Source organism: Odontesthes bonariensis, chromosome 16 (genome assembly GCF_027942865.1).
Source record: "Odontesthes bonariensis isolate fOdoBon6 chromosome 16, fOdoBon6.hap1, whole genome shotgun sequence".
NCBI lineage: Eukaryota > Metazoa > Chordata > Actinopteri > Atheriniformes > Atherinopsidae > Odontesthes > Odontesthes bonariensis.
In genome coordinates, this window is record NC_134521.1 from 32865122 (window position 1) to 32879874 (window position 14753).

Below are 14753 nucleotides of genomic sequence, written 5' to 3' on the forward strand. Positions count from 1 at the left end.
AAATAACCACAAGAGATGGGACCATGCCACCATAGTGGATGAGACAATCTAGTGGAGAAGCATCGTAATTTAAGGAGAACCCTAAATACACAGCCATTGATGAGTAGATGACTTACATGTGTGAAGGAGAAAGCCCTGGAAACAAGGCTGAGATCAGACAAAATCCGGCAAGAAAGAAGCCTCAGGCGGCCAGTCATGAAATAAACAGTGAGGTGATGGCTGATAGATGAGCATGCAGGGGGACAGGCCACCTCTGTTGAGGACAACCTGGCAGACCACCAGCAACGGTGGAGCAGGGACTTCTCTGGCGGATGTCCAGATGTCACGAGAAGCAGAACCCCCAAGAAGGCAGAGACCATGGCTGTGTTCGAAACCACATACTACATACTAATCGATCAGACAGTATGCAGAGCTTTTACCCACAATGCATTTCGCTCCTACCCGAGCCGAAATCAGCCGGCCTGAAGCTGATTTCGATTAAGCTCTAAACTCTGTAAACTTTAGCAACATTTGAAACATTTTCAGGAGAGAAAGTAGTCGTTTAGATCCCCAACGTGTTGAAAATCTGACAAAATACCGGCTATTTACAATTTTGTTCCCAAGAATTCGGCGCTACTAAAGCTAGCCGTAGTGAGCAACGCACTTCCTGTTATTTTCACAAAGAAAAATACCCGTTGCCTTTTATCATAGGGAAAGCCATTACAATACAATTGGTGCTTTTGTTTTGATAACAGGAAGTGAACCTACCCTCGTTGTAGCTAGCTTGAAACTGCCGTTTTGACAGGAAATGACAATCGGCAACGTCAAATTACGTTGCATCTTGGGTAGTTTGAGTATGAGTAGCAACCTCGTGATGCATACCCAACATTTCGGCGAATCTAGTATGCATTCAGGAAAAAAGTCAGTATGAGTAGTAGGAGTAGTAGGAGAAGTATGCGGTTTCGAACACAGCCCATAACTGACGGGGGCAAGACCTCTTCAACCCGTCAAAGACAGGAACAGGAACAGGTTGAGGAGAGCCCACCCGGACCCCCTTGGATACAGGAATGTGAGGAGCACCCCCTGCTGCAACCTCCCTTGGAACAGGTGCAGGTAAAGGAACATCCCTCTCTGGGACCTCCTTGGGAACAGGTGTTGTAGGTGTCAATGCAGGCTCAGAGGCCTGATGCACTGGAGAATGAAGCACTGAAGGCTTTGGGCTTTGGCGAAGACTCTGATGAAGGCTCAGGAGCTGGCAGAATAGGAGAAGTCTATGGCTCAGATGGTGCAGTGGTTGCTAGAGGGAACTGCTTGAAGCCTCGCCTGGTTCTGGAACCTCTCTTAGTGGGCTCAGCTGGAGCCAGCTCCCACTGAGACCTGAGAAGCTGGTTCAAAAAGGGTTATCATCTCCCCCTCAGAGTTTTCCTCCTGTTGTTGTACTGAAGAGGACAGAGGCTGTGGCTCGAATGAAGACAGATGCTGTGGCTCAGAAAAAGGGAAAACTCTTGGGTACCTGGAGGGATGTCCAACCGTACCTCCATGGTAACAATACCTAACCGCACATCAACAGTAGAGCCAGGCTGTAAGGAGACTGGAGAGGCAGGCGGCATGGTGACTGGAGAGCAGAACAAAGGGTGACCGCAGCAGGCGCCACATGAAAAATCTCTGCCAGAGCTGTGTGGTGCTCCACTTTAGCACCATAGAGAAATTATCACGATTGTATTCTTTTCATGATGATAAACCTGCAGAAAAAGTCAAACAAGGAAACCACAACAGAACAAGAGAGCTGATCAATTAGTTACCAAAACCAGCAATCACTGGTCAAAGCGCATTTCCATGGTCTCCATTAGTTGCCTCCATCTGATGAAAGCATTCCCTATATTAACGCGGGCTTGCCCCCTTTTTTTGTCTGATATTCTTTTAGACAAACTTCTTTCGGATTTTCCGCTAGCATCTGCCATCTCGTTAGCCTCTCTGAAGCCACTAGCACCTGCTCTGAGGAGGAGTGAGTGGGGTGGGCCGGCGGGGGCGGGGCCAGCGCCAGACCAGCGATTTCTTCTACTGCCTGGGGTTGAACGGAGGTTGATTTTACTCTATATCGCCACCTCATGACATAAAAATCGCACATTGTGCCTTTAACTGTCAGTTAAATGAGGGAGATTAATTACCATAGAAACAAGGCTATTAGTGGCCCAGCCAGTCCTTTGAAGTTTCAACAGCACAATTAACCACTTTAAAGGGACAGTTCACCGCTTTAAAGGGACAGTTCGCCTCTTTAAAGGGACAGTTCGCCGCTTTAAAGGGACAGTTCGCTGCTTTTAAGGCACAGTTCGCCGCTTTAAAGGTACAGAACGCCTCTTTAAAGGGACAGTTCACCGCTTTAAAGGGACAGTTAGCCACTTTAAAGGGACAGTTCGCCTCTTTAAAGGGACAGTTCGCCGCTTTAAAGGGACAGTTCGCTGCTTTTAAGGCACAGTTCGCCGCTTTAAAGGTACAGAACGCCTCTTTAAAGGGACAGTTCGCCACTTTAAATTTAAACGGCTTTGATGCCGTTTAGGCTTGAATGCTTCTTCTTTAGGCCTTGCGAACCATTCCTGAGCAGCCGTGATTGGTTGAGCGATACGCACACTTTGGCAGGCCCCTTCTAAATTTCTTCAGAAATTTTCTAGTTTTAAGTATTCCGCACCTGCTGCACATTGAATCTAAAGGAAGTCATCACCTTTGGATCTTTTAAAAACCGTATGAGAGATTTCGTAGCAACTACATATCGCATTTGTTGTTGTTCTAATGTGAATTCTTAATCTTGTTGCTTCTATCTCGCATGTATTTTACTAAAGTTGTTGCGTGTTGTTTGTTTGTTAATTGTTTTAACTTTAATGTCTCTCAGGCTGTTGTCTTGGCGGTCGTTGTCATTGTATCTAGATGGGACCGACCTGGTTAAATAAAGGCTAATAAATAATAAAAAAGAGTTTTATATTATTTTATATACTACAAACTTTCGCTCTAGTGACACTAAAGTGGTATTGTGCTGGGCTGCAGACTAAATGTGTGATATTTCAACCCCTGGAAGCTCCAGGGTAGTTTCAAGCTTGGAAATGTGCATTATGACAGTTGGTATAGTTCAAATTGAGTGAGAAGCACACACAATTCCTCACATGTTGCTTTAAGAAACAGAAATGTTCCTACACTATAAGGCTGAATTATAGCTGTGGTTGTGTTTAAAGACATCAGGAACAGTTAATTGGGGCCTGCCGTAGCATTGCATAGGAGAGCACCTATCACTATTCCGTTGGCAAAAGTCTATGGGATTTAACATTGAAAACGTGTCTCTTTATTTATAGGGCCCGCACATCCCAACAATATATATATCAAAACGACCGGCTTGATGAGTTTTCGTGGGGTATTACTTTTATTGAAGATTGGAGTTACCATGGCGACGTAATAAGCAAAAAACAGCCCCCCAAAGCCGCTGTCCAGCGGGGAGCTGAAAGGCAGCCTGGCCAAAACCATCACCAGCTTCGTGGACAAAGGAACAGGTAACTGCCCCTGTTTCACTGGTGGGGTATTAAAGGGACAGTTGGCCGCTTTAAAGGGACAGTTCGCCACTTTAAAGGGACAGTTTGCCTCTTTAAAGGGACAGTTCGCCGCTTTAAATTTTTAAATTTAAACGGCTTTGATGCCGTTTAGGCTTGAATGCTTCTTCTTTAGGCCTTGCGAACTATTCCTGAGCAGCCGTGATTGGTTGAGTGATACGCACACTTTGGCAGGCCCCTTCTAAATTTCTTCAGAAATTTTCTAGTTAAGTTTATTATTTGTGCATGATTCTGTAACTGACTGCTGGGATGGAGGAGGAGGTTGGTTTTCCCATGGTGCAGCTCACACTGTGATATCATCCAACACACTATAAAATTATTTAAAGGACAACTCACCTTCCTCAACGTTTCAGAGCATCAGAGCTCTGACAAGAGAGGAGGGCCAATCAGATCAGAAATCATTGAACATTATCTTCAGTTCTATTCCACTGATTTATTTGATGAAATTGTCTCTGAGACTGTTTATGTTTTTCTTTTGAAGGCACTGTTGTATGATCTGTTTTATGTATTTAACCGTGGATGAGAAAGATAAACGTCACATGTTTAGATGCTCTACAACATTTAAATGGACTTTATTGCAGCATATCTGGTTATCAGTCTAACATTGTCACTGTTTCTGATGCCTGAGGACTTGTCTGTTTAGGAGGTTTTACTCTGCCTGTCTTTTACAGAACCACACCGGTTTAGATGGACAACCAAACAATGGTCACTCCTCTCAAACAGCCCATTGTGTTTGAGCTGGAGGGGTTTAACGTACCAACAGGCTACGGCCCTTTCTTTTTCTTTCTGGCTCTGCTTGCCTACATAGTGGTGCTTCTGGGGAACGGCATAGTAGTGAGTATCATTGTCATGGACAAGACCCTGCACCGGCCCATGTTTGTAATGGTTTGCCACCTGGTGATCTGTGATCTGCTGGGGGCCACTGCGGTGCTGCCCTGCCTCATGGTCCACTTCTTGATGGGGCAGAAGAGGATCGCCTACATCCCCGCCATCACACAGGGCTTCTGTGTGCACACATATGGCGTTGCAGTGCAGACTATTCTGGGTGCAATGGCTTATGACAGGTTGGAAAAACTCATATATTCAAGTTATTTATTTTGGACCTGTTGTTCTTATCAAGCTTCGAAATTAGGGCTGGGCAACAATTCAAATTTTTAATCTAATTAATCACATAATTTCCCTGATTAATCACGATTAATCGCATTTGTATGCAAAATCCAAAAATGAATCCAAAAGTAGTGTATAGCTTTTAGCATTTAGTTTTATTTTAAATGTGCTGCCATATGAATGAAAGTGCCATAACATTTGTTGTGCAAACACACTTTTAACATCAGCATTTTGATGTAGTTTTTATGTAGAAGCCTCGGTCCACTGTCTGTTTCCTTGAATGACTTGCTGGTATCAGTTGTGTGTTTTGCCTTTAAGTGATATTTTAGACTACTACGCTAAACTAAACTACTACGCTGAGAAGACAATTCAACTTGGCTGTAAATGCATGATTTAAAAAAAAAAATATTTTGAAATACGTGCTTTTATGTTGAAACAAGTAAAACAGGAAGTAGCGCCGGTTAGCTCCGTGAGCTTCACACCTGTAGCGGTGATGTTACCTGCTAGTTTATTTTTATTTTATTACTCCATGCTTCGTGGTGTTTGCTGTAACTGTGTGAATGTGATGCATTCAACAGACTTTTACAATAATAAAACCTGCATTAATGCGCGATAAAATATTTATCTGCATTAAATAATTAGCAAGTTAACGCGTTAATAACGAGTTAACTCGCCCAGCCCTATTCGAAATCTCATAAATGTGATTAATAAGTTATGTCAGAACTTTTCCTGCACGTCAGCACACAATCTGAAACAAAAGTGCATCCTTTTAGGGGCTCTTGGTGGTTTTGATTCATTCACTCATCGCTCTCTCTGTGCAGGTACATTGCAGTGTGCGATCCGCTCAGGTACCACTCCATCATGACGTCGGCTCGGCTGCACGCCCTATGTGCTCTGGCCTGGATCCTGGCCCTGCTGCTTATTGCCGTTCTCTTTTCCTTCCACATGAATGTTCTGTTGTGTGACCAAACCATCCAACACGTGTACTGCAGCAACCGGAGCATCCTAAACCTGGCGTGCGCCCCCACCCCCAGAAGCAACATCTACGGTGAGTGCATTTATTTCAAATCAAGTTTTGTTTTTTTGTTTTTTTCCTTCCAAAAGAGACACAAACAGCAGTTTAAAGCAAGAAAAAGACACATTGCAAAGCACTAATTGCAGCTTTTAAGCATATACATAAAAATAAATTATCATATATTTGCTTTAGGGCTGGGCGAGTTAACTCGTATTATCGCGTTAACTCGTTAGTTATTTAACGCCGATAAATATTTTATCGCGCAATAACGCAGGTATGATTTTTTTGAAAAAAGAAATTTGAATTTGTTTTGTTTTGGGGGGGGGGGGGGGGGGGGGGGGCTTTTGTGCCTTTAATGGATAGGAAAGTTCAGAGAGACAGGAAGCAGGGGGCAGAGAAGGGGGGAAAGCTACGCAGCACAGGGACTTGAACCGGGGCCGGCTGCAGCGAGGACTATAGCCTCTTGTACATGGGGCGCCTGCTCAACCCACTACGCCACAGACCACCCCTGTTTTATTATTTATTTTATTATTGTACAAGTCAGTTGCTCACAGGCTTTTATTTTGTGAAAGTCTGTTGCTGTCTGCTGCGGAACCGGAAAAGAAAGTAATCAGCTGATCCACCAAACATGGAGAAGGGTACGGAACTTTTACTCGGCCATTTTCATTTTAAAGTTCTTCCAGACGGCGGAGTCAACAGAACCAAAGTCATCTGTAAACACTACCAAGTTAAATTGTCTTCTCACCGTAGTAGTTCCAGTCCAAAATATCACTTAAAGGCAAAACACACAACTGATACCAGCAAGTCATTCAAGGAAACAGAGCGAGGCTTCTACATAAAAACTACATAAAGATGCTGATGTTAAAAGTGTGTTTGCACAACAAATGTTATGGCACTTTCATTCATATGGCAGCATATTTAAAATAAAACTAAATGCTAAAAGCTATACACTACTTTTGGATTCATTTTTGGATTTTGCGTACAAATGCAATTAATCGCGATTAATCAGGGAAATTATGTGATTAATTAGATTAAAAATTTTAATATTTGCCCAGCCCTAATTTGCTTTAATCCTTGTACTTTTACTAATGCCTCAAGAGATCGTGGGTGGAACATGAGTCATGACACTCAACAGAAATGTGTTATTATATACCATTCGTGACAATTCACACATACTTCCTTTGTGTATGTTTTTCTAGGTCTAACCATGACCTGGTCAGTGAGTACAGGGATCTTCATCATCATTGCTTTTTCCTACATCAGGATCCTGAGTGCTTCTTTCAAACAAGGCAGAACTGACAGAACCGTCCGCACCAAGGCCTTTCAGACGTGTGCACCCCACCTTGTTGTGTACGTGCTCTATGAAATAGCTTCAATGATCATCATCGTGAGCCTCAGGTTCCCCTCCGTCTCCCAAAATATAAAGAAATTTTTCAGCATACTGTTCATCATCATTCCACCAGCTATCAACCCCATCATCTATGGCTTGGTCAGCAAAGACCTACGTGCCAGCATCATTAAGCATTTCTCCCTACATGTCTGTCTCAAACACTGACAAACTTACAAAGTGAATTAGTTTTTTGTTTTTTACAGCCGATGGTGGTGACGGAAGAGTAGCTCTTAAAATTGTAATTGCTGTAAACGATGTACTGTTAAATCCTCTGACAGATGTGTTGTCTACGGAAGCCCAGAGCGGACGTGGTACGTATAAACTTTTTTTCTGGTTTTCTCTAGTCATCTCGAAAAAACAATGGTCGTTTTCTCGAGATAACGATAACGGCATGATTGGTGTGTGTTAAACCTGAGTCCATTCTTCAAATGCTTGTCTCACCAGCAGGATTTGCTTTGTGCATTTTCACAAGCAGAATTGTTACACAAAAGCTCCACATTCCATGTTTGATTCATAGGCTACTTTATTCAGTTTTCAATGAAAGGGGGGTAAAAATGGGCACACCTTTGCCAGAAACACATATAAACAGGGGCGGACTGGGGAGAAAAAGTGGCCTCGAAAACCACCGGTAAATTAACTCGTTATCTCGAGCAAACGATCAAAAAAAAGTTTATACGTACCACGTCTGCTCTGGGCTTCCGTAGTTGTCAGACATGTGAACACGCACCCAAGAGGTGAAACCACCACTTAAGTCTCGAGTTCATGAAAAACTACGACCACAAGCCAACCAACAATTTCTGCCAAATTAGAACACTAGAAATGTTTAATCTGGACCTCAGTTCTGCCTTTAATATCATCACCCACAGGGACGGACTGAGGTAACTAACCTTCTGAACCACAGGACATTTCTACATAATTAGACTGGATGTATTTACATGCCCTCCACAACCTTTTAATCTCCCCTCAAACAAAAACCTTCTACAATCTCTAACACACTTTCCCTCCAGGTTTGGAAAACTCAACTCCATTTGACTTTTATTGCTGTTTTGTCAATATCATTGGCAATGCTAATTTTAAAGTAGATTCTTTTTTCTGATTGCTCCCTTGGATCAAATTAATTTTCCATTTGATATAAAGCTTATAAAGGAATTAATAAAGAACTTTGCATCTATCTGTATTCTCCTGAAAGTGTTTTGAAGAACTCTCTGACTGATTTTCGAGTGCTCATTAAGTCTTTAAGAACTTAAACAAAGTATTTAGCTGGGTCCAACCTGTCCTGATTTCCAGGGTGTCAAATACTGCAGTTGTTTCAATGCCCTTGGCATCACTTCCTTATGCTGTCAGGATTCAATGTGGAAGCGAACCAAATAAATTGGCTGGTTGAGGATTAGGACTTCAACAAAACTCACAGGATGCGAGACCAGCTTTAAGAAACTATGTTTTCCTCTTTATTTTCATTTCAGTCTCAGAACTTAAGTGGTTTCAAAGCAAACAATTCCCTGGTACGTTTGGGAGCTACAGCTACTCGGTTAAGTTTAGGGATAAAAGGGAAAGATTGTGTCATTTCCCACTTTTCTTAACACAGAGAGGGCCATGCAATGAAGACGCAAGCCTGGGGTGGTCCATGGCGTAGTGGGTTGAGCAGGCGCCCCATGTACAAGAGGTTATAGTCCTCGCTGCAGCTGGCCCCGGTTCAAGTCCCGCATCGGATGGCCCTTTGCTGCATGTTGTTCCCCCTCTCTCTGCCCCCCGCTTCCTGTCTGTCTTAACTTTCCTATCCATTAAAAGGCATAAAAAGCCCAAAAAGATAATTAAAAAAAAGAAGAAGCAAGGCTGAGCTCTACCTTGCTGCACCATATAATCCACTCGCTGCTTTAGATGGGAAGGCTGATTCACTGGATTCACTCATTGAGGAGGCTGTTTAATGGGAAAGAATCCCCCAACTCAATTTCATGTTTAAGCAAATGTGTCTCAGCAAAATGAGTCATTATCAGAGCGACATGCTTAAATACCAGAAGGCACCGTCACAAATACAACATCCTTATTTAAACGGGGCCAAAAGGATCATCATGAGCTCGATATAAGATTTCTGCCCGATATGGACGGGGTACTGCAGTCTAACTTACAGCAGTCCTGCCATCAAGAGGTTGAATGGGGTCCATTTATGGGAACTAAGTTGCAATTCACTGCTCAAAAGACATGGGCTTCACATCAGAGAAAGTTATTTTACAGCTGCATCACTCTTGGTAGAGTCTGAACACACTTTGACAAATTGAATTGGCCTGTTCATACATCGACTGAGTCACAGCACAATTACAAAAACCTTGAGAAATGTGGGAGGTTCTGGTTAAGGTCCTAAATTCTCAATGTCCACCATAAATCGAACAAAAATGGAGTTCCCCCAAGGTTTTAAGATTGAAGCTTTGCTCTTTGTCTGCAACTCTTTAGTGGTGCAAAATGGAAACGTCTTCTTTAATTTCATAGTTTGGATGATTAATTCGATCTGAAATCTGAATTTTAACACCTGCCAGCAGCTTTTTCCTTTTTCTACTGTCAGCTAGGGATGGGTGCGATGCGTAGAAGGACACGGATGCGGACTTTCAAAAACAAGACGTGATTATTTATTTCAAAAGCAAGGTTAACAAGAATCGCGTCTGACCCGGAAGACAAGATCAAGACTGTGGAAAAACCAAAACGTGACAAAGGCAAAACAAAATAAGGAACATGACGTGGCATAACTCGAAAGTACTTATCTTGGCTGTGACTGTGTTGAAGGATGTAAGGATCTCACAATGAATGTGAGAAACCAGAGAGACTAAGGCCCCGTTTACACGATAGGAAGACCCAGATATTTTCCTGCGGTTTGGCCTCTCATTTACACCAAAACCCCGTTTTTATCACAGAAAACGATTATTTCTAAAACCTCCGGCCAAAGTGGAGATTTCTGATAACGCCAGTTATGTGTTGCTGTGTCAACTGGGAGAAACAGCGTTTTAGGTTCTTAAACGTCACATTATGCGCCAGAAAATGCTTAACGTCATGCGAGCGCCTAATGTTTACAGTTTGTTTGGCTACTGATCAGGATTATCATGGATGATGTTAAAGTTCTACTTTTACGTTTGTGGCCTTATTGCATTTGCCACCCCAAACCTTCTCGCACAGTTCAAAATAGAGGAGCACCACTCTTCTGTGGCCGCTCCTGCGTCCAGTATCCACTGACTGTCTATATTTCCCTCTTATTGCCTTCAGTTTTGTTGTGATATTTGCTCGCGTTATCTCCTCCTTCACATGAGGAAAGTCCTCGATTCTGAGGATTTTTATTGGCTTGCATGGCTTTATTCCTTTCCCTACACTGCCGCCAATAGGTTTGGCATAGTTATTATGGCGCTTGACGGCGTATTTATGCGGGTTGATGTAAATGACAAGTATTTTGAAAATGATGTTGTGTGCACAATGTTATTATTGAAAACGGAGGGGGGGAAATATTTGTTTCTCTAAATACCTGGCTATGTGTAAATGTGGCCTAAATACTGAGGTAACTGATGAATAACTGGATGCAGCTGAGTAAAATCGACAGGTGAAGTGAATGAACTAATGACCTGAACATGGGGACTGAGGGGAAAACTGTGGCAAAACAATAACATGGCAAACCCCCAACCCTCAAGGGATGGATCCCAGACATCCCAAAAACCTGGGTGGGAAGGAGGGGCTCGAAGCCGGAGGCGGTCTGGCGGACAGCCAGACTTCCGGCGACAGGAGCCGATCTGGCGAACGGCCAGACATCCGGCGACAGGAGCCAATCTGGCGGCAGGAGCCGATCTGGCGGGCAGCCAGACATCCGGTGACGTGGCAGGAGGAACCGGAGGCGGTCTGGCGGGCGGCCAGACATCTGGCGACTTGGCAGGAGCAGCCGGAGACTGTCCAGCGGGCGGCCAGACATCCGGCGACGGGGGAGCCCCCCCCTTCAAGGGATGGATCCCAGACATCCCAAAAAGTGGGTGAGAGGGAGGGGCTTGAAGCTGTGGGTCCTTGCGCTGTGGTTCTATGGGCTTTAGCTCTCCGGGCTCTGGTGCTAGCTTTAGCTCTCAGGGCCCTGGGGCTAGCTTTAGCTCTCTGGGCCCTGGGGCTAGCTTTAGCTCTCTGGGCTCTGGGGCTAGCTTTAGCTCTCTGGGCTCTGGGGCTAGCTTTAGCTCTCCGGGCTCTGGGGCTAGCTTTAGCTCTCCGGGCTCTGGGGCTAGCTTTAGCTCTCCGGGCTCTGGGGCTAGCTTTAGCTCTCCGGGCTCTGGGGCTAGCTTTAGCTCTCCGGGCCCTGGGGCTAGCTTTAGCTCTCCGGGCCCTGGGGCTAGCTTTAGCTCTCCGGGCCCTGGGGCTAGCTTTAGCTCTCAGGGCTCTGGGGCTAGCTTTAGCTCTCAGGGCCCTGGGGCTAGCTTTAGCTCTCTGGGCTCTGGGGCTAGCTTTAGCTCTCTGGGCTCTGGTGCTAGCTTTAGCTCTCTGGGCTCTGGTGCTAGCTTTAGCTCTCCGGGCTCTGGGGCTAGCTTTAGCTCTCAGGGCCCTGGGGCTAGCTTTAGCTCTCAGGGCCCTGGGGCTAGCTTTAGCTCTCTGGGCCCTGGGGCTAGCTTTAGCTCTCTGGGCTCTGGGGCTAGCTTTAGCTCTCAGGGCCCTGGGGCTAGCTTTAGCTCTCTGGGCTCTGGGGCTAGCTTTAGCTCTCAGGGCCCTGGGGCTAGCTTTAGCTCTCTGGGCTCTGGGGCTAGCTTTAGCTCTCCGGGCTCTTTGCAGCTGAGAAAAATCGACAGGTGAAGTGAATGAACTAAAGACCTGAACTGAGGAACCAGAAACTGAGGGGAAAACAATGGCAAAACTAAAACATGGCAAAACTTAAGAACTAAACATGAACTTAAAAACTAAGACATGACATAAACTAAAACGTGATAAAACACGGGGAAAACCCCATGGACATGACATCTACTCAAAATACCAGCCGGTTTGTTCTGTTTTTATCACTGTACATGTTGCATAATATTATCTTAGGAGATGGTAAAAGCTTCTCCTGAGGACACTGGTGTTCATAAAACTTGTGTACATGCTTTGATGTGCACATTTAGAGAAAGGGGAAGCCTGAGGACTTATCTGCCTCCTGCTGGACCTTATCTGATACCCAGTAAAGCTGGTAACTGAATGTGATGGTGTAACAGTTATTGTTGTTTAGAGTCAATTTCTTTAAGGTGGTGATAGTTATATATCGTTTCAGAATGAAATGCAAAAGTGTATCTTTGCTTACTCTGGGGAAAAAAATGGTCCTCTGGTATAGTTTTTGCTTTGAACCCTTTTTCTCTGATCTCTGCTTTTCCTTCAGACGAGCTCAGATGGAACACGATCATCCCGGCAGCCTAACACTTCAGCTTCAGGGGATGAGGCTCAGCACGAGCAACAAGTATGCAATCTGTCTTCTTCTGGTTCGTCTTGTGAAAACTGACAGTTTTGTGTAAATTGGAAAGGCTGTACTGGGACATAAAATAGATTCAGATGCAGAGATCTGTCACGCCCATGTTTTTAGTTTTATGTTTTATCATGTTTTAGGTTATGTTTTGGTTTTCAGTTCATGTCCTGCATTTAGTTTTGTGTTATAGGTTGTTTCATGTCTTGGTTTTTGAGTTCACGTTTAGTTAGGTTTTTCCATTGGTTTTTGTCACTCACTCAGTTCGTTAGCTTCACTCACTTCACCTGTGTTTTCCCCATCAGCTGCACTCATTCACTAATCACTCCCAGTTCCCTATTTAGTTTCCAGTCTCCCCTTTCAGTTTGTGATATCCTTACTACCTACATACCTACCACGACTCCTGATTTTCACCCCCCTCATGCCACGCTATGTCTTGTTCAAGTTAAGTATTTATTCCATGCCATGCTTAGTCTTTTCTTTTGTTTTTCCATAGTCAAGTTTTTGTTAACCACGTATTGTTTTTGTGAATAAATCTCAGTTTTTGCTTAACTCCATTTTTGAGTCTACCAACCCTCCACCCACCCTGACAATATCAAATTACCTGTGAAGTCAAAGACCTTGTTTTGTCCTTTCAGGTCAGTGGAAGGCTACACCTACAACAGCTTCACGCTGCAGCTGGAAGGTTTAAACGTCTCACAGGAATCCACATACCCTGTGTTTCTGTTCATCCTTTTCTCCTACTTATTTATTATAGTCGCTAATCTTGGCCTTGCCGTTTTGGTTTTTGTTGATAAGAGCCTCCATCAGCCCATGTATCTCCTCTTCTGTAATTTGTCTGCGAATGACATCTTGGGTAACTCTATCATGTTGCCCCGTTTGCTGATCGACATGTTACGGCTTCCGTCTGAGCGACTCATCAGTTATTATGAGTGTGTGGTTCAGGCTTTCATAGCTCACATGTTTGGAACCAGCTCCCACACAGTGCTCATAATCATGGCCTTTGACAGATATGTTGCCATCTGTAATCCTCTGCGTTACGCTGTGATAATGACGAATAGGATGCTGATAACTCTGACGGTTTCTGCCTGGGGAGTGTCTTTTGTTTTGGTCGGGATCCTGCTCGGTCTGACCATCCGGCTGAACCGATGCAGGATTCTTATCAAAAGCCCCTACTGTGACAATGCTGCTTTATTTAATCTCTCCTGTGAGAGCGTTTTCATTAATAACATCTACGGTCTCACCTTCACTGTGGTCCTGTTTACAGCCTCCATAGGCAGCATGGTTCTCACCTACACCAAGATTACAGTCGTCTGTCTGACCAGTAAGAACAAGTCTCTGAATAGTAAAGCCTTGAAGACCTGCAGCACTCATCTGGTGGTGTATCTGATCATGTTGTTCAGTGGAATGGCCATCATTACCCTGCATCGCTTCCCTCAGTACTCGGACAGCAGGAAACTTGCTGCTATTTTGTATCATATCGTCCCAGGCAGCCTCAATCCCATCATTTATGGTCTGCAGTCCAAAGAGATACAGAAATTTTTATTAAAGTTGTCTAAGTCCAATAAAGTGTTGGCATTAAATTAAAACCATTTTCAATTTTTCTGTTTTAACTTGTTCACACAGATAAGATGTGTATAGGAACTTTATTCTTCAAGGAAATAATAAAATAGAATAAACCTGTCTTATTAAAGAGATAACTTAGATTTTTAAGTATGGAAACGGTCATCATCACATCTGAATCCTGGACAGAATATATATATTTGATTTGAGTCCTTCTAAGCTTAACTGATTATTTTATTGTTCAGCTTTTAAAAGTTAAAGAAGTACAGATTATTTTGGGGGTATAACATTCATAAGGATTCAAAAGCTGTGATTTCATAGAACTGATTTTCATAGACTTGTGAGAAGGACCTTGATGGATTATCAGCAATTACCTGCACTGTCTGGTGAACTAATATTAGTTATAGGTTTACTTATATGATTCTACAGAACAACATGTAAGACTTAATTATGGACAAGATGATAAATATTCGTTTTAATCACATTTTTAATCTGGCACATTTCAAAGAAGTAGCAGTGTGGCTCTTTCTAGAAGACCTCAGACATTTGTAAATTAGGGGTGTGCATAGCCTCCATTATTTGTATTCTTTCATATAGAAAAAGTATTAAATTAATTAAAACCATAAACAGCCACGGAGATTCAGTTTTGTTTTTTCTACACTTCAAACTATA

The 14753-nt window shown here is 43.6% G+C and overlaps 1 protein-coding gene across 1 annotated transcript; it reads left to right on the forward strand.

Moving 5' to 3' along the window:
* Positions 1-4274: 4274 nt before the first annotated feature.
* LOC142401387 (olfactory receptor 2B6-like) lies at positions 4275-14105 on the forward strand. Its single transcript, XM_075486785.1, has 5 exons — positions 4275-4636; positions 5501-5727; positions 6894-7092; positions 12438-12515; positions 13157-14105. Exons 1-5 carry the CDS (start codon positions 4275-4277, stop codon positions 14103-14105), a joined length of 1815 nt encoding a protein of 604 aa, XP_075342900.1.
* Positions 14106-14753: the final 648 nt, after the last annotated feature.

What these genes read in the sequence shown, in the direction of transcription:
- LOC142401387 (XM_075486785.1), top strand. Translation starts at nt 4,275, where the DNA reads ATGGTCACTCCTCTCAAACAGCCCATTGTGTTTGAGCTGGAGGGGTTT. An exon ending in ATCATCATCGTGAGCCTCAG is followed by an intron (nt 7,093 to 12,437) that starts GTTCCCCTCCGT and finishes CTTTTCCTTCAG; the next exon opens with ACGAGCTCAGATGGAACACG. An exon ending in AGGCTCAGCACGAGCAACAA is followed by an intron (nt 12,516 to 13,156) that starts GTATGCAATCTG and finishes TTGTCCTTTCAG; the next exon opens with GTCAGTGGAAGGCTACACCT.